Source organism: Sinocyclocheilus grahami, unplaced genomic scaffold (genome assembly GCF_001515645.1).
Source record: "Sinocyclocheilus grahami isolate Dianchi unplaced genomic scaffold, SAMN03320097.WGS_v1.1 scaffold12.1, whole genome shotgun sequence".
Taxonomy (NCBI): domain Eukaryota; kingdom Metazoa; phylum Chordata; class Actinopteri; order Cypriniformes; family Cyprinidae; genus Sinocyclocheilus; species Sinocyclocheilus grahami.
The window spans coordinates 14,320-34,299 of record NW_015505191.1 but is presented as its reverse complement, the minus strand read 5'-3'; the positions used below and the strand labels follow the sequence as shown (position 1 = coordinate 34,299).

The following is a 19,980-nucleotide window of genomic DNA, read 5'->3' as shown; positions in this document are numbered from 1 at the left end:
CAAATACCGAACACGGTTTTTCGAGTTTTTTCCCCCCATTGCATAAATTATATAGCCAAAATGTGCTTTTGACTGTTTTGCCTTGCTTTTCAAAGAAAAGATCAATTAAAAAAAAAAAACAATTTAAAAATGTTTTTTAACATTCTAGCAGACATTATATCAACAAAGCACAATTTAACTTAAAATTAATAAGTTAGTAAAATAATATTTTTTGGCCATCAGACCCCCTTCTTGAATCAGGCATGTATTTTTTACTGTACAAATAAAAGCAGCCTTGCTGAGTAGAAGAGACTTCTTTTAAAACATTAGAAAATATTACAGATCCCAATTTGAACACTATGTGTGTATGTTATAATAAATGTATTAACAGAGCTGTTGTAATTATTGTCATTATTATTGTTTTTATTTTTTCAGAACAACAGTAAAATTACAATACTAACATTTATGAATGTTGATGGAGTTCTTGCTTTTTCTCAACTTTTATTTAGGTGGAAACGTGCAGGAAGACCTCAGCGCTTCTTTTTGTTAACAACAGCAGATTTATAAATGAGTCTCATTACGAATACTTCGCACGTATCGCATTGTCACATGTCTTGTAAAAAATCATAAAAATGTGTGAGCAATTGACGAGTAAGACTGTTTCAGTGCAGATTTTCCTCGCGCTTTGGACTTTGAACCCTGGTTAAAGGGTTAGTTCACTAATGTGTGCGTGTATTAGAAAACATAACGTTCTGCAGTTTATTTACTAATTGTTTAAGGCCATTTCGCGATTTCAATCATCATACAGTAACCAGCAACAATCACCCCTTCCTCTTCTCATCGAAGACATGCAATGCAGTACTAAACAGTCTCTTGCTGTCGGTGCTTGTAATGATTTTTGCGTCTTTCTCCGACATTTTAAATGCTTCCACACTGCTGACATGTGTGCTGCATTGTAAAGAGTGCGCGCCTCTCACTCGTCGCTGGTTGCTATTTGATCGCGTCATGTTATTGTTCGGTACAATTTATTCGTTCTTTTCTCTTATTCTTATTTCGGATGCTGAATATTCGGTGCATCCCTACCGTTTACTGTCACTTTTGAACAATTTAATGCATCCTTGCTAAATAAAAGTATTAATTTCTTTAAAAAATTCTTTAAACCATAGTGTATCTACAGAATGTGACATTCCTAGGTGCTATAAAAGGCAAAACAAAATTGCCTGAGGAGCAGTTCACCCATTTTAAAAATGCTACAATTAGAAATGCTATTTTCCTGTGAAACATTTAGCACATTTAAGTTTGCTGACATGTGAAGGGTGGATTTTTGTGATACAAATAAGCGTCTGTTCTAATATGCTAGTGTCGTGATGAAGTGAAGTTATACTTACTCTCTGCCTGCTTTTGATTTGGAGAATGATAAATCTGGAACAGAAACCAAAAAGGATCAGAAACATGATCATACACAGAGACGGACTCTTGATGGACTGAATAGTTATAATGTTAAACCCACTGGTTCTTTGCCATCCATGGCCTCCATCCACTGCTTCCTGTTGACCTCAGAAATAGCCTGGAGCAGGACAGGGCTGCACCTATGGACCACAACACAAAAAACGTACACACACTGCAATGTAATTAATAAAACCTCTTGTTGTTTGTGTGAAATTTCTCCAGTATCAAACAAATACCTACATATTGGACAGCAACTTCACAGGTAAACAAGAAAATGTGTTTTACGGAAAAATTCTTGTAAGTGCTTTGACAAAAATATGAACTTTCCAGTTTGCTGACCCTCCTCTGGTCCTACTAAAACTTTCAATATAGGTGCACTTTATAAAATGATTTGAGAATGAGTGAATATGACAGAAGTCTCACCTTTCATTTGTTTCAATGTCAAAGCAAAAGCGTTTATCAGTGGAGTCTGTTTTACGGCGTACACAGGACTTCAGTGTGAGCTGAGATGTGGTCTAAGAGAAACAAAGAGACAAATGTAAGAGAAAAGGGCTGACACTTCACAAAGTAATGATCATATCTGTAATAGTCCTGCACCTGTTTGGTTCCTGTCTTTTGTTCCATCGGCACCATGATGAATAACTTGCTGTCTTTGAAGTATTTACAGTAATACTTCACCCAGGTTACGCCAAGAGCCCCTAGAGAAAGAAAGATTAATAGCATACTATCATTTTAATTATATACAGGGTATGATCCAATACACAGTTTTGTATGGTCAGCTGGTCAATACTGCAAAAATAAATCCTGACAGGGTGACTGACCCAGACATGAAATTGACGGGTCTTGTATGACCCTTTTTCTGAGGTTTATTCTGCTAATAAGGCCAGCTAACTGTAAATTACCCCACTTGTTACAGTTACTTGCCAAATAAATGATTTGGCATAAAATATTGATTTGAGTTTATTTTATAATGTGAGAAGATCACAGAGTTCTACCACAGAGATACGAATCTAGCACAACTACCAGAAATCCAGTACCAACAACAATCAATTACTCAGTTTAGCATCATATAACAGTCAATATACAAAAACTTTTACTGCACAATGCTGTTTGACCAATCGGTTAGCTGTGTTATGAAGTTGTTTAACTATAACGCATATTATGATTTGTGCTGTGTGTGGACACTGACCTTTACAGACAATTACTAGAAGCTCTTTCTTTCACAAAGAAATATTTCCTAGTGGTTGGATTTTTAAAGGAATATTCAGGGTTATTATTAACTGAAGGTCAATGGACTTCATCTGTGTCAGGCTGGTGATTACCACAGACAACAATTTTGACTTGTCCCATATTTTATAGAAATGAATGAGAAAGCTTTTCCAGTAATTAACTTATAATGAAAACATTGCATGTTTTGAAAGGATAGCCCTCACACACGTGTTAGCATGAGACTGATGTGATCGAAACCTATTTGTGTAAGTTTCATACAATTTTATCTTATTTCATGGCTGATATTCCCCAAAGGATACCAAGAAGGAACATGGAAAGGATGTAATGTGCAAAACCAAGAAGCCTTTTGTTGATGTTTTGCAATCTCCACCCATTGTTAAGTATAACCACAATTTCTTACACCTAAATAAAGTAGTTTTATCCTAAAAAAAAAAAAAAATCCTAAAAAAGGATTCAGACAACTTCCTAGTTACAGCATAGCTCAGCCAAGCTCCAATCTCAGCCAAAACTAAATGACCTGGTACAAATAATAGATTCATGAGACCAAAGACTGCCCATTAGATTTACCCAAAACTAATTATATCTCATGTTTAATCACTACAGAGACATCAGAGCCAGCGGCAAATGTCAGAAGGACTAGCCGAGCTGAGGCTGCTCTAAGCGGGATACATGAGCACTGAGCACCCGCTGATCGCCTGGAGCTCACATCTCCGAAATCGGTGAAGCACATTTTCAAATAGGCGCTGTCTTTATATATAAACAGCAGATTTGAGTTTTAAACAACTACATTCTCGCCCGAAATACTTTTAAAACTACATTTCATTAATAATAATATTTTTTTTTAATTATGCAAATAAATGGTGGTTGAAATACAATGCTGTGTGAACTCAACCAATCAGCATGCTCAACACCCAAGTCCCGCCCCCGAATGTTCTGGACCTTTGAAAAAGTACTACCTGGTGAGCAGGGACTTTCAAAGGGGCAAATTTGGGGGGGAAAAAACTGAAACTTTATTTATATCCTAGTTCCCGTGGTGGAAACACACCGAGTACTGGCCCAAAGTCCCTAGTTCCTGGGGAAAGTCCCTGCGGTGGAAATGGGCTTATAGCAGCTAAACACATGCAGTGCTGCAGAACTAAAAAGCACTCACATTTCTCCTGCACATAAAGGTATCCCTCCATAGTCGCCTGCTGGCTGTGTCTAATACAGATCTGTGCTGACCCCTTCTTCCTCTTCATTAGCTCTTCCATCTCCTCTCTGGTGCTCTCAAAGTGGTTACGGGTCTACAACAACAACACCAGTGGCACCCAATCAAACAAACAAACAAACTAAAAACATAAATACAATTATTTTTTACATATAATCAGGAACAATTACAAAAGATATGCTAATGTATTTTGTTCCAAAATGTTATAATTAATATATATTTGGGGTAGGTCATTTTGCTTTAAAGAAATTAATGCTTTATTCATCAAGGATACATTAAATTAATCAAAATTGACAGTAAAGACATGTATACCAACATTTCTATTTCAACTAAATGCTGTTCCTTTTGAACTTTCTATTAATCAAAGAACAGAAAACAAGTATAAGGTTTTCCACAAAAATATAAAGCAGCATAAACATATTCAACATTAAAAATAAGAAAAGTTGCTTTTTGAGCAGCAAATCAGCAATTCAGAATGATTTGCTGAAGATTCATGTGACACTGAAAACTGGAGTAATGGCTGCTGAAAATTCAGTTTTGCCATCACAGGAATAAATTAAATTATTTAATATATTAAAATAGGAAACAGTCGTTTTAAATTATAATAGTATTTGTCAATATGACTGTTTATACTGTATTTTTGATCAAATAAATGCAGCCTAAACTCAATTTAAATGTAAAATATTAAAATAATAATTTCGCAAATCTGCATTTATTAATGCCTAAACCATATTAACAATTAGTGGTGGAATACTGTTCATTTTCTTTATCATTTATCAAACTTGTATATTTATGACTTCACAATGAATCCAGTAATTTGTAATACATTTACTGAAAGACACTTAGGAAACCACCACTCAGAAAAAAACATACAGAGTGAAGGAGAACCCAACAGAGCAGCATACTGAATGACTCATATTCTGCTGATCTGATCATGTGATAATATGGATGGAATGTTAACTCATTATTGATTGGTGAAGCTCTCACGTTCTGTAGACTGAGCTGAAGCTCCTGTTTATATGGAAGGAAGTCCTGCGTCATCTCCACAGTGAGATTATTCAGTGTAAGGATGCTCTGCAGAAATGCTAAAACCTGTCAATCACAAACAAGGACACACCCCTCTAAGCATAACATGCTTTAGTCAATTCATTGTTTGTATCAGCATGAACACAATCAGTGTATGTTACAGTCACGTTTTTATCCGTGCACCTGTAGGTGCCTTCTTGTACACACAATACACCATCTGTTACCACAAAGCATATATAAAAACAAGAGTGCATGTGCTAGAGGAAAAGGAAGCCCTCACATACAGGCTCCACAACATCAAACTTCTTCCTGTCCTGAACCTGCTGGATCTGGTACACATATTCAATAGACGACTCGTAAAATGTCTGACGCTCCTTATCCAACTGTTCGTCGGCCTATAAACACGCATGAACACACAAAAATAAAGATTATATTATTATTATAATTTTTTTTTTCATTTTAATTTACTGCATTTACAAATATACCTCTTGTAGTTGTGTCTCTTTTTTCTTTGAGGACAGGTTCATATGTTTGTCCAACTGAGAGTAATATTTCTCACTCTCCTTCTCAAACTTCTTTCGTCTCTCCTGAAACACATGCACACAAGCAAACAAATAACTCAAAACTGAGAAAATTAGACCAGCTCACTAAACCAATTCCTAATGAAAAAAAAAACAAATACAGAAATTGTTATAAATTTTTTTGCAGACTTGTAAACGGTTCCTCACAACCAATAAATTCAACCAATAATCTCTGAGTAGCCACACTGAACCAATACTGAAATGAAACTGACACTTCAGTAATGTTAACTGAAGCATGCTGGCGTGGAAAGAGTCTAATGTCCAGTGAAAAGTCTTTGGAATTTTGAAACTTTCCATGTGTTGTTTTTCCAACAAATGATCTCGCTTTCCTTCTAGAATCATGATAGCTCTGTAACTCTTTCTCAGTCTCTCTAAAACTAATAGTTTTTCCATGGATGCCCCAGCTGCTGACACATTATTCCATTTTAGTTTTATGTTTATGGTTCAATCCTAAAACACATTGACATGAAAGGCCATGCAAACACTCATGTGTATATATATATATATATATATATTCTCAAACTTCTTTCGTCTCTCCTGAAACACATGCACACAAGCAAACAAATAACTCAAAACTGAGAAAATTAGACCAGCTCACTAAACCAATTCCTAATGAAAAAAAAACAAATACAGAAATTGTTCTTATAAATTTTTTTGCAGACTTGTAAACGGTTCCTCACAACCAATAAACTCAACCAATAATCTCTGAGTAGCCACACTGAACCAATACTGAAATGAAACTGACACTTCAGTAATGTTAACTGAAGCATGCTGGCGTGGAAAGAGTCTAATGTCCAGTGAAAAGTCTTTGGAATTTTGAAACTTTCCATGTGTTGTTTTTCCAACAAATGATCTCGCTTTCCTTCTAGAATCATGATAGCTCTGTAACTCTTTCTCAGTCTCTCTAAAACTAATAGTTTTTCCATGGATGCCCCAGCTGCTTGTTATAAATTTTTTCGCAGACTTGTAAACGGTTCCTCACAACCAATAAATTCAACCAATAATCTCTGAGTAGCCACACTGAACCAATACTGAAATGAAACTGACACTTCAGTAATGTTAACTGAAGCATGCTGGCGTGGAAAGAGTCTAATGTCCAGTGAAAAGTCTTTGGAATTTTGAAACTTTCCATGTGTTGTTTTTCCAACAAATGATCTCGCTTTCCTTCTAGAATCATGATAGCTCTGTAACTCTTTCTCAGTCTCTCTAAAACTAATAGTTTTTCCATGGATGCCCCAGCTGCTGACACATTATTCCATTTTAGTTTTATGTTTATGGTTCAATCCTAAAACACATTGACATGAAAGGCCATGCAAACACTCATGTGTATATATATATATATATATATATTTGTGTGTTGTATGATGTTGATCACTTTGCTCTGAAACAGGAAGTAGAGGCAGAAATGAGGAGTAGGCTCACATATGTGGTAATGTGGTGTGTGTTCTTAATGTGTCTAAATGTACATAATAAACACTCACTTTTGTGACCCCAATCTGCTCTTTCCTGAACTTTTCCAAAGGTTTGATAAGCAAGTCACATGCATTCTGCACCTGCAAGAAAGAAAGACTGGTGAGTACAACTGTTTTCTTCCTAAAGTCTCTTACTGTATCTACAATAGAAAGTCTTGTCCCTGCTCTTGTTCAGTATATGGGGTTCAGAGGTCAAGAGCTGTTACAATTGAGCAGATGAATGCATGAGTGACACAATGGCAGGGGTCCTGAGTAGAGACCAAATAGCAGGGTGCAAAATTTACTTTTTGCCACACTGGCCAATGGCAGAAATTTAACAGCCAAAAAATTATGTTTTATATTTATACATTATAATATAGAAATAAATTTATAATTATTTATTTATATATTGTATTATATTACATTACATTATATTATAATATAAACAATTTTGTCTATATGACAATGGAATTAAACTGTTTTTCCATATCAGCACAAACCACTGTGTCACTCATATCATCATATATAAGATGAGTCTTTATCTTTGTGTGAAGCGCCTATTACACAAACATTGTGATACTGTTCATCATATGTTTGTCCTGATGGCTTACTGCTGGAAATACTCCTGGCTCCATTACCTTTCAAAGGTTTGTATTTTTTTTTAAGAAATTAATAATTTTATTCAGCAAGGATGCATTAAATTAAAGTGGCAGTAAAGACATTTATATAAAATGTATATAAAATTAAAAAAAGTTTCTATATTATATAGGGAACAAAACTCAAGAGATGTGGAACTTTTGGGAATAAATAAAATTCAGTCTTGTCATGCACTTCATTGGATTATGAGTGTGCATGAGTATTGTTCTCATAAAATGATTACTTAAGCATTTGTCCTATACCTTTTGAGGAAGGAAGAGGTATTTTTTGTCTGAATCTGGATTTTCCTGTTATACATGGTTAGATTAGATAAGATTTATAATCAAGCCTGAATTCTAAAGATGAAATTTTAGGTTTAAAAGCTACAAAACCTAAGGGCACAGACATCTCAACAAACTGAACCACAAGTTTAACTGGCCCTCAGCACAAGAAGGCTAATCTTGCAGAATGTTAATGATTGACACACACAGTATCTGAGGATCTTTGGTGCTGTTGTTATATGAGTTTAGATTATGATTGACAGTGTTCTATAATGGTATAGGAAGAAATGTGCTCCACCAACCAGCATCATTCGACCCTCTTCCACGTCCTGCAGCAAACCAGCAAACTCTCGAAATGACTCAGCTGTGTAGGCAAAACATGTGGTCACGTAAACTACACATACAAATGAAACACAAATACATGCACAAAAACAACCGCCAGAGATTGACACAAACACGCACGCAGGCACAGTCCAACACACTCACTCCACATACAAACTCAGCAGAACAGAAGTGAAATACAGTAATTACGGTAATAAATCAGCAAATACATCACATGAATGAAATGGTCAGGCCAATAAGCATTACTCCAATTAGACCTGCTGTCGACTCACCAATGTTCATCTCATCATCAGTCAAAGTGTCACCGATGAAATCAAACTGGAATGACTGAAGGGTCTGAGAGAACTTCTGCACTGCGAGTGAGTACTCTGGAAATAACATCAAAATTATAAAGAAAACAATCAAAAATCCACATTAGTCCCTGTAGGTTTTGTTATTTGGTCAGAATAAATTGCTACTTATGAAGAACACCAATAGGAAAACATTGCCTGATTGAACATATAGGTCGCACATGCTAGCAGCTTTACAGCCAGTCCACTCGGTCTGTCCACATACCTGGGCAACTATTTTCTAGGCATGTTACTGAAATATTGACAATTTATGTATTTTAAATGTAGTTTTTATAGCTCAAATCATACTCCCTAGCTAATGTGCACGCTTGTTCCAGAGTAAACAAACAAGCAATGCCTCTATTCATAAGGCAAATGGCTCTTTTAACTGAAAGGCAGGACATTCGTGTTCTGTGGTCCTTCTCTTCCACCTTATACTGTCTCTGGCTTCAGCCCAGCCCCAATAAAACGCTCTCTATATCAACTCTCACAGTTTCACAAAACACTGAAAAGCAACCATGGCCAGGAAATTTGAACGCAAACAACCTTTCACCACGTTGCTTGGTTGTTGGCCACTTAACATATGAAGCCATTAATTACTGAACCTCTGAGAAATAAGAAAAGCAGCTTTATTGCTAAGTGAAATCAGATGTTGTGGGGCTCAGTGAGGATGGAATTATGTCTCAAACTCACTACACAGGATCAGTGCCAGAACACACACACACAGACACACACATCAAGACCGACCACTGTCAAATGCATTCATCCAAAGCATTTTACAGTATTATAATCGCTGGGACAAAGAAAGAGAACTAATTTCACTATATGTGCACACTGTCTGAGAAACTGTTTCTGAGTGCTGTCAGAGAGGTGCGCACACGTGAAGACAGTGCTCATAGAGCACAGGAGCTTCATAGGCCTTGGCTTGAACGGTTAAATACACACACTTGTATGTGTCAAAATGCCCGTCCATGCAAGTATCCTCGTAAACACAATAATTTAGGTCTTAAGCGAACAGCTGTGAAAGGAAACACATGTTTAACAGTATATTGGATCTGGGCAGCTCTTAAAGTGACAGCAGTCTAATATTCCTGCTGTCTGTCATTCATGTTAATCAAACAACAAAAGAGAGAAAATCTCTCACTGCCCTCGACTAAATCACTTTTGTAACTTATAAGAAATACATATTTAATTTACACAGTGAAGAATATGCCGTTTTTATCAATTTTTTTACCTGTTGCTTGTAATTAGTTTCTTATTCTTATTTAATTGCTGACTGTTTACTTGTGTTCATTAATTAGGTCAACCGAAACCGGGGACACTTCCAATAATACACAATGTACTTGTTACATCGTAAGAAGAATGGCATCTACGCTAATATTAGTCTGTTTCTTTCTTATTCCAAGGTCACCGTAGCCACCAGATCCAGTCCGTATTCAGCCCAGATGGTGGATCAGCACTTAGAGACGACCTCTACATCCCTGAATTTCAGAGGAGACCAGGACAACTAGATGAGCCCCAAAGACAGATCCCCAGTGATCCCCTGACGGCCATCGGGACAAGACCATGGAACCAGATGAGCCCTCTGCACAATCTAATTTTGCTGCAGCATGGAACAACCTGCTGGTTCGTCTGGCCAGAGGAGAACTGGTCCCCTGACTGAGCCTGGTTTCTCCCAAGGTTTCTTCTCCATTCTGTCACAGATGGAGTTTTGGTTCCTTGCCGCTGTCGCCTCTGGCTTGCTTAGTTGGGGACACTTCATTTCCAGCGATATCATCGAATTGACTGCACAGATACAATTTGAACTGAACTGAGCTGGACGATGGCATCACTGAATTCAATGATGAACTGCCTTTAACTGAAAATTGAGTGTTTACTGTTGTCCTTTTGCATTGACACACTATTTTCCTATTTGATACTGTAAAGCTGCTTTGACACAATCTGTATTGTTAAAAGCGCTATATAAATGAAGGTGACTTGACTTGACTTGAGTGAGCTTGATTTTTTTTGTGATATTGACATTGGTGACAAGAATTATGAAATTTCTATGGTATCCAAAAAAAAAACGATATTGTGATATATATTGTTACCGTGAAATAAAATTACTCATATCATGATACGAGATTTTGGTCATATCGCCCACCCCTAAGTGGGATCTCAGCACATCTCTAACTCTCCAGATCATGGGTTGTCAATGTTTTTGAAAAAAGTCTCAAAGGCAGCATTCATTTGATCAGAAATACAGTAATATTGTAAAATATTATTATAATTTCATATAAAAAATTTCTATAATAATATATTTTAAAATACTTTTTTCCTGTGATGGCAAATCTGAATTTTCAACAGCCACTACTCTAGTCTTCAGTGTCACATGATGCTGAAAACAGCTTTTGCTGAGGCAAGAACGGCATTTATTTGAAATAAATTTTTTGCAACATTTCTTTATGACCATTTTTACCATTAATAAAATTAGGAACCATTTTTTGAGCACCAGCATTCAGAATATTAGAATGATTTCTGAAAGATCTTGTTACACTGAAGACTGGAGTAATGGCTGATGAAAATTCTGCTTAAATTCAATTGATCATTTGAATTAAATTAAATTATGTTAATGTATTAAGTAAATAAAAATTGTATTGATTTATTTTATTTTATTAATTTATTTATTGCCAAACAACATAAGAGTTTGGTCATATCACCCACCCCTAAATGGGATCTCAGCACATCTCTAACTCTCCAGATCATGGGTTGTCAATGTTACAATTATTATGCAATTTTTGATGTGGCAATTAAAATTATTATGCAAAATTATTATGTAAATAACATCCAGAAAAGAGAAACTCTATTTGATTTCAGCCCTCTATTACTGATCAATAGGCATGTGAGCCATTCATCCATCTTTCTATCTCTTTCTCTCTGGCTGTGTTTTAGGCCTGCACGCTCTGTGACAGAGGAGATGGCTTAAACGATTATATCCCCTCTGATGAAAAGGACACAAAGAGTGTGTTTGTCTAAAGCATGAGGAGCTGGCATGACGGACTACACTCTCCAAACCAAATTACAAAACCCGCCCTGTTCAGCCCTCTGACAAACACACACACGGATCTTAAAAGACAGCTATTTTACTCTCGCAACATTAGACTACAAATGATGCAACAGGTGTTCTTGAAATGCATAATTGCATGTATGACAAAGCGTTTGAATCACTGTTTGTACTGCGAGTTATAAACTACTAAACCACAGTTGAAGCCAAGAACCACATTCTGGTAAAAGACAACCAGACTTGGCTGAAGAACCGGTTAGTGCAGCTGAAACAGATTACAGACCTAAACCGATAATGTTTGAATGGGAGGTGCCAAAAAGTGCCGTGTGGAATTATTTGGTTATTAATGCATTTGAAATGACAGCGGCCGCAACTATTATTGGCTCCCGTTCTGTATTGGCAAGCATATTTATTTAAGCTTCATATGAAAGCTTCCTCGAGAAAGCAGTCTGGAGATCTGTCATGATGTTGATATTCTCTGTTTAGTCATAACAGGAGCAATAGACCTCCAAAGAGGTTCCTCATCGTTGGAGAAAAGGAAATGCTAAACTTCCTGTGTTAAGTTTCATATACACACAGCGATATTCCTCAAAAAGTGCAAAACTTCATAAACGCAGGAAGTAAGCATTTAGAAACCTTCGAGTCAGGTCGTATGACTTTAGAAACTGCAGAACTTCAAAAAGCGGAAACCCTAGAGGAAATTTATGTTGGGCTCCAGTGACTCCTTCAGGACCTTGAAGCACTGAAAACTCCTTCCAAGACACTGGAAGCATCCGAGAGCAGACTGCAATCATCAAATAAAGCCGCTGTGCTCTGCACAGATCCATAAGGAAATCTGCCTTAATGGCTCAGCATTCTGCTTTTGGAGTGTTTCACTCTGAGGTATAAAGCGAGGCTTATTGTTAGTCAAATTAGTATCTTGCGTACTCCCGCATGCAAAATAAAAACATAAAAACTCTATCAGCCTTCCTGTGTTTTTAGAAAACTTGTGCGTTTATGACTTCCCTTGAAATTAGGGAAGGAAGCCTGAGAAGCTCTATCTAGGAGATAAATTAAGGCTGAATCATCAAATTATCATTGACAAGACCAGCTGTCAAGTCTTCTATCCAAACTCAGGCAGTGAAATGTAGACGGAAAAACTGAACACCAATCAGCTAAAACTCTTTAATAGGTCAAGAAATCTTCTGGCAATGACAGAGTTCCCAATTTAATTTTTTTTAGTAGTACTAACTAATAATGGATAAGTAATAATTTTCTATTAAAATGCAATTTCTACTTTTATTTACTGCTAAATTCAATTACGCATTTAATATTGTCATTATATTGTTTCTTTTATTTAATCTGTTAAATCGCTCCAGACAAATTGTATCAACTATGAAATCATGCAAAAACGTTTTAACATTTTATACAATTTAATAAGACTGTAATAGTTGCATGATTGTATTCTTTTAATACTTCTTCCTAATTTCCATGAACAGGCCTGAAAATCACACTTTTAAAATTCCCAGCTATTTCCCTGAACCCTAATGACAATGAGGCCCACATATGAGCTATGCACGGGGACACCTACAGCTATAATTACTTTTATATCAATATCTATAATTACTGTAATACAGGCTAGCTCTGTTGAGTTTGGCTCATCATTAAGCAGAAGCTTCTGTCTAAAGTGCATTGTTTGCAGTGACATTTCCTCTGTCGTTAACGAGGAACAGTGGTGGTAGAGAAGGGCTGTGATCTTGGAAACTTTCCATTTGGTTGCTTCACAACACTTCAGATATAAGCCAAACGACAGAAGAGGAAGGATAGTGAATAGTGAGAAAGGCTGATGGTTATAATATCCGAGTTCATATGACTACTGGCTCTCCTCCGCTTTTAATCATCTGGTTGACACTTTCACACCACCTCTAAACTTCCCAGTCCAATTCCATTTACTAATTTGGAAAATGGAAGGTGCCTGCTATAAATAAATCAACCAACAGTGTCCTAAAAGTGCTTGCCAGCATCTCTGAGAGGGGGATCTTCCAAGAGCTGCTCACCATCTGCCAGATCACTCCCTCTGCTTTCTCATAATCTCCTTTAAAACTGACCAGGGACCCGCAAGTGAAAGCACATGCAAAAAGCCTTACGAACGTAACTAAATATATTTCTTGCATTAAAACACAATTATGCACTTCTTTATTGCATGTCTTTAATCGTCTTCTCGGGTGTGCAAAGGCGGAGACCTCCATCCACCTCCCGCAGAGAAGACCAGCACGACTGCTGTAAAACACCAGTTTACCTTTAATCGCGTTGATCACATTGTTCCCGTCTTTGATGACATCCTTTAGGAACTTGTTGGTTTTTTCCAGCTCGTTTTCGTTGCATTTCAATCTCTCTCTGAAATCCGGACTGTCGGAGTAACAGTCGCTGAACTCCAGTGGAGGATGCCCCATTCTCACCCTCGGATAACCGGCCTTTTGTTGTCAGTCAAGTACGCCTTTTGATCACTCGGCGGTATTAATCAAGTGGATTTCGATTAATCGGTTTCGATAAACTTCCCCATTTTTGACATACTGGATGAGATGCAGTTGTAAATAAAACAACTAAGTTATAATCCAGCGCTCCAGTAGTGACTGTATCCGTGTGCACGCGGTATTGCTAATTCAGTCGAGCAATTCGAGTGGCAAAGTACAAGTTTAAAGTGCTGATAAAGAAAGTATTTGTATATCAATACTTTTCCTTGTTTTGGGAGCGGAGGGACTGACAAATGCGGGCAGGGCTACATACTGAGTACACCCACATCATTGGGCGGCAAAATGTCACTAGTTAGTAGCTAGGAAATGTTGTTTTTATGGGACGTACCGTTTCCTTCCTCTGGGGGCGCTTGAGGGTTCACAAAAGGAAATTCTCCATGGAGTTGCATTGAAATGTAAGGGTGCATTTCGTTTCACTGCACTCAATGTATAACGGTTAAATACACACACTTGTATGTGTCAAAATGCCCGTCCATGCAAGTATCCTCGTAAACACAATAATTTAGGTCTTAAGCGAACAGCTGTGAAAGGAAACACATGTTTAACAGTATATTGGATCTGGGCAGCTCTTAAAGTGACAGCAGTCTAATATTCCTGCTGTCTGTCATTCATGTTAATCAAACAACAAAAGAGAGAAAATCTCTCACTGCCCTCGACTAAATCACTTTTGTAACTTATAAGAAATACATATTTAATTTACACAGTGAAGAATATGCCGTTTTTATCAATTTTTTTACCTGTTGCTTGTAATTAGTTTCTTATTCTTATTTAATTGCTGACTGTTTACTTGTGTTCATTAATTAGGTCAACCGAAACCGGGGACACTTCCAATAATACACAATGTACTTGTTACATCGTAAGAAGAATGGCATCTACGCTAATATTAGTCTGTTTCTTTCTTATTCCAAGGTCACCGTAGCCACCAGATCCAGTCCGTATTCAGCCCAGATGGTGGATCAGCACTTAGAGACGACCTCTACATCCCTGAATTTCAGAGGAGACCAGGACAACTAGATGAGCCCCAAAGACAGATCCCCAGTGATCCCCTGACGGCCATCGGGACAAGACCATGGAACCAGATGAGCCCTCTGCACAATCTAATTTTGCTGCAGCATGGAACAACCTGCTGGTTCGTCTGGCCAGAGGAGAACTGGTCCCCTGACTGAGCCTGGTTTCTCCCAAGGTTTCTTCTCCATTCTGTCACAGATGGAGTTTTGGTTCCTTGCCGCTGTCGCCTCTGGCTTGCTTAGTTGGGGACACTTCATTTCCAGCGATATCATCGAATTGACTGCACAGATACAATTTGAACTGAACTGAGCTGGACGATGGCATCACTGAATTCAATGATGAACTGCCTTTAACTGAAAATTGAGTGTTTACTGTTGTCCTTTTGCATTGACACACTATTTTCCTATTTGATACTGTAAAGCTGCTTTGACACAATCTGTATTGTTAAAAGCGCTATATAAATGAAGGTGACTTGACTTGACTTGAGTGAGCTTGATTTTTTTTGTGATATTGACATTGGTGACAAGAATTATGAAATTTCTATGGTATCCAAAAAAAAAACGATATTGTGATATATATTGTTACCGTGAAATAAAATTACTCATATCATGATACGAGATTTTGGTCATATCGCCCACCCCTAAGTGGGATCTCAGCACATCTCTAACTCTCCAGATCATGGGTTGTCAATGTTTTTGAAAAAAGTCTCAAAGGCAGCATTCATTTGATCAGAAATACAGTAATATTGTAAAATATTATTATAATTTCATATAAAAAATTTCTATAATAATATATTTTAAAATACTTTTTTCCTGTGATGGCAAATCTGAATTTTCAACAGCCACTACTCTAGTCTTCAGTGTCACATGATGCTGAAAACAGCTTTTGCTGAGGCAAGAACGGCATTTATTTGAAATAAATTTTTTGCAACATTTCTTTATGACCATTTTTACCATTAATAAAATTAGGAACCATTTTTTGAGCACCAGCATTCAGAATATTAGAATGATTTCTGAAAGATCTTGTTACACTGAAGACTGGAGTAATGGCTGATGAAAATTCTGCTTAAATTCAATTGATCATTTGAATTAAATTAAATTATGTTAATGTATTAAGTAAATAAAAATTGTATTGATTTATTTTATTTTATTAATTTATTTATTGCCAAACAACATAAGAGTTTGGTCATATCACCCACCCCTAAATGGGATCTCAGCACATCTCTAACTCTCCAGATCATGGGTTGTCAATGTTACAATTATTATGCAATTTTTGATGTGGCAATTAAAATTATTATGCAAAATTATTATGTAAATAACATCCAGAAAAGAGAAACTCTATTTGATTTCAGCCCTCTATTACTGATCAATAGGCATGTGAGCCATTCATCCATCTTTCTATCTCTTTCTCTCTGGCTGTGTTTTAGGCCTGCACGCTCTGTGACAGAGGAGATGGCTTAAACGATTATATCCCCTCTGATGAAAAGGACACAAAGAGTGTGTTTGTCTAAAGCATGAGGAGCTGGCATGACGGACTACACTCTCCAAACCAAATTACAAAACCCGCCCTGTTCAGCCCTCTGACAAACACACACACGGATCTCAAAAGAGCGCTATTTACTCTCGCAACATTAGAGCAGAAATTATGTATCAGGTGTTCTTGAAAAGCATGATAGAATGTATGACAACGTGTTCGAGTCACTGTTTGTATTGCAGGTTACTAAACATCAAATGAGGCCAAGAACCACATCCTGGTAAAAGACAGCCAGACTTGGTTGAAGAACCAGTCAGTGCAGTTGAAACGGATGACAGAATGAGATTGCACTAACTAAACAGATGATGTTTGAATGGGTGGTGCCAAAAAGTGTTGTGTGGAATTATTTAGTCATTAATGCCTTTGAAATGACAGCAGATGCAACAATTGGCTCACGTTCTGTATTGGTGAGTGTAACGTAGGCCAGCGAGTAGGTGCTGTGCAGGTAAACCTCACTCCCCTGATCTCAAGAGATGCACTAGTGGCTGCAGTCTTTAGCCTCCTTGTTAGTGTGTCCACCTCCCATGCCGGAGACCTGGGTTCGAGACCCACTCGAAACGAGAATGAGGTGTGGCAGTGAGGACCCAGGAGAGAGGGGTTAGATTGGTGCCATGACCCGGATGGGAGTGAGGGTTAGGGGGGTGAGTGTAACGGAGGCCAGCGAGTAGGTGCTGTGCAGGTAAACCTCACTCCCCTGATCTCAAGAGATGCGCTAGTGGCTGCAGTCTTTAGCCTCCTTGTTAGTGCGTCCGCCTCCGATGCCGGAGACCTGGGTTCGAGACCCACTTGGAACAAGAACGAGGTGTGGTGGTGAGCATGAGCATATTTGTTTAAGATTAATATGAAAGCTTCCTCAATCCTTCTGGACATCTGTCATGGTGTTGATATTCTCTGTTCAGTCATAACAGCAGCAATAGATCTCCAAAGAGGTTCCTCATCGTTGAAGAAGAGGAAATGCTACACTTCCTGTGCTAAGTTTCATATCCACACAGCACACGCGATATTCCTCAAAAAGTGCAAAACTACATAAACGCAGGAAGTAAGCATATCGAAACCTCTGAGTCAGGTCATATGACTTTAGAAACTGCAGAACTTCAAATAGCGGAAACCCTAGAGAAAATATAGGTTGGGCTCTAGTGACTCTTTCAGATACTGAAGCACTGAAGACTCCTTCCAAGACAGTGGAAGCATCCGAGAGCAGATGCAATCATCAAATTACAGCCATTCGTGCACCGCACAAATCCATAAGGAAATCTGCCTTAGTGGCTCAGCATTCTGCTTTTGGAGTGTTGCACTCTCAGGTATAAAGCGAGGCTTATGGTTAGTCAAATTAGAAGCTTGCATACTCCCTCAGGCAAAATAAAAACTTAAAAAATGCTATCAGCCTTCCTGTGTTTTTAGAAAACTAGCGTGTTAATGACTTCCCTTGAAATTAGGGAAGGAAGCCTGAAAAGTTTTACTCTAGGAGATAAATTAAAGCTGAATCATCATATTATCACTGAAGAAGACCAGCTGTCAATTCTTCTATCCAAACTTAGGCAGTGAAATGCAGACAGAAAAACTGAACACCAATCAGCTAAAACTCTCCAGTAAGAAAACATCTGACAATGACACAGGGTTCCTGCTCTTTTCGACCAGTTAATTTCCACTACTTTTTTTTCCACTTGCTCCTGATTAATGGATAATTTTATATTAAAAAGTATTTTTACCCAACTAGAGCTTGGCATAATAATTTATTACTTATTTATTTACATCGTGTTTAACTTACATTTCACTGTACGTTCAGTTATTGCAACATTACATGATGCATTTAATATGCTCATTATATATATATATTAATTCTCTTAACTCCCTCCACACATAGCAAGTTGTATTAATTATAAAAAATTCAATAACTTTGTAATATTTTATACATTTTAATAAGACTGTTTTAGTTTAATTATTGTATTACTTTCATTTAAAAAAAAGAAGAAGCTTTTTAAAATTAATTTCCATGAACAGGCCTGGAAATCAAATTTTTAAAAGTCCCTGATATTTCCCTGAACCCCAAGGACCACATATGAGCTGTGCACTGGGATACCTACAGCTATAATTACTTTTATATCTATATAAATACTATAATATAGCTCTACTGAGTTCAGCTTCTCGTCATTAGGCAGAAGCTTCTGTCTAAAGTGCATTGTTTGCAGTGACATTTCCTCTATCGTTAACGGCCTCGTTCAGGGGAACAGTGGTGGTACAGCAGGACTGTGAAAACTTTCAGGACGGAGGAAGAGAGACATTACACCCATTGTGGTGTGTATGGCCATAGAAATGAATGCTCTGCAGACTGCTGGCTTTACAGCCTCCCTCTCCTCCAGTCTGAGGATGCAAAGTGCCTAAATTGACTTGAGAGAAGTAGAATAGTGAGAAGGGCTTATAGTCACAGTATCTGTGTTCATATGACTACTGGCTCTCCATCCAGTTTTAATCATTTTGTTGACACTTTCACACCATCTCTAAACTTCCCAGTTTAATTCCATTGACTATTCTGGAAAATCGAAGGTGCCTTCTATAAATAAATCAACCTTCCCCTAAAAGGGCTTGCCAGCATCTCTGAGAGGGGGATCTTCCAAGAGCTGCTCACCATCTGCCAGATCACTCCCTCCCTCTACAATTCATAATCCCCTTTAAAACTAAGCAAGGACTCGCAAGTGAAAGCCCATGCAAAAAAAAAAAGCTTTACGAATGTAAGGAAATATTCCTAACATTAAATCAGTTATTCCCTGATCTTGCTCGGTTTACAAAGGCGGAGACCTCCATCCACCTCCCCCAGCGAAGACCACCACGGCTGCTGTAAAACACCAATTTACCTTTAATCGTGTTGATCACACTGTTCCCGTCCTTGATGGCATCCTTTAGGAACTTGTTGGTTTTCTCCAGCTCGTTTTCGTAGCATTTCAGTCTCTCTCTGAAATCTGGATTGTCGGAGTAACAGTCGCTGAACTCTAGTGGAGGATGCCCCATTCTCACCCTCTGACCGATCAATGAAGATAACCGGCCTTTTGTTGTCAGTAAAGTACACAAACCACAACAGACGTGACTTTTGATCACTCGGCTGTATTAATCAAGTTGATTTCGATTAATCGGTTTCGATCAAGTTCCCCAATATTTGACCTATTGAATGATATGCAGTTGTAAAAAAAATTAATAATCCAGCGCTCCGGTAGTGACTGTTTCCGTGTGCACGCGGTATTGTTATTTCAGTCGAGCAATTTGGATAGCAAACTAAATTTTAAAAGTGCTGATAAAGAAAGTAGTTGTGTTTCTACACGTTTCCTTGTTTTTGGGAGCGGAGGGGCTGGCAAACGCGGGCAGGGCTACATACTGAGT

The 19,980-nt window shown here is 37.6% G+C and overlaps 1 protein-coding gene across 1 annotated transcript in view; it reads right to left on the bottom strand.

Moving 5' to 3' along the window:
* The window catches only part of LOC107596712 (oligophrenin-1-like), a 44,158-nt gene extending 24,185 nt beyond the window's left edge, over positions 1 to 19,973 (bottom strand). Inside the window, exons 1-12 of the mRNA XM_016287513.1 lie at positions 19,461 to 19,973; positions 8,455 to 8,550; positions 8,143 to 8,204; positions 6,954 to 7,025; positions 5,377 to 5,478; positions 5,176 to 5,286; positions 4,853 to 4,957; positions 3,809 to 3,941; positions 2,026 to 2,126; positions 1,852 to 1,943; positions 1,490 to 1,568; positions 1,368 to 1,401 (exon numbers count right to left, since the gene is read on the bottom strand). Coding sequence (XP_016142999.1) covers positions 1,368 to 1,401; positions 1,490 to 1,568; positions 1,852 to 1,943; positions 2,026 to 2,126; positions 3,809 to 3,941; positions 4,853 to 4,957; positions 5,176 to 5,286; positions 5,377 to 5,478; positions 6,954 to 7,025; positions 8,143 to 8,204; positions 8,455 to 8,550; positions 19,461 to 19,614 — 1,141 coding nt within the window. The 5' untranslated portion in view covers positions 19,615 to 19,973. The remainder of the gene's footprint in view (positions 1 to 1,367; positions 1,402 to 1,489; positions 1,569 to 1,851; positions 1,944 to 2,025; positions 2,127 to 3,808; positions 3,942 to 4,852; positions 4,958 to 5,175; positions 5,287 to 5,376; positions 5,479 to 6,953; positions 7,026 to 8,142; positions 8,205 to 8,454; positions 8,551 to 19,460) is intronic.
* Positions 19,974 to 19,980: the final 7 nt, after the last annotated feature.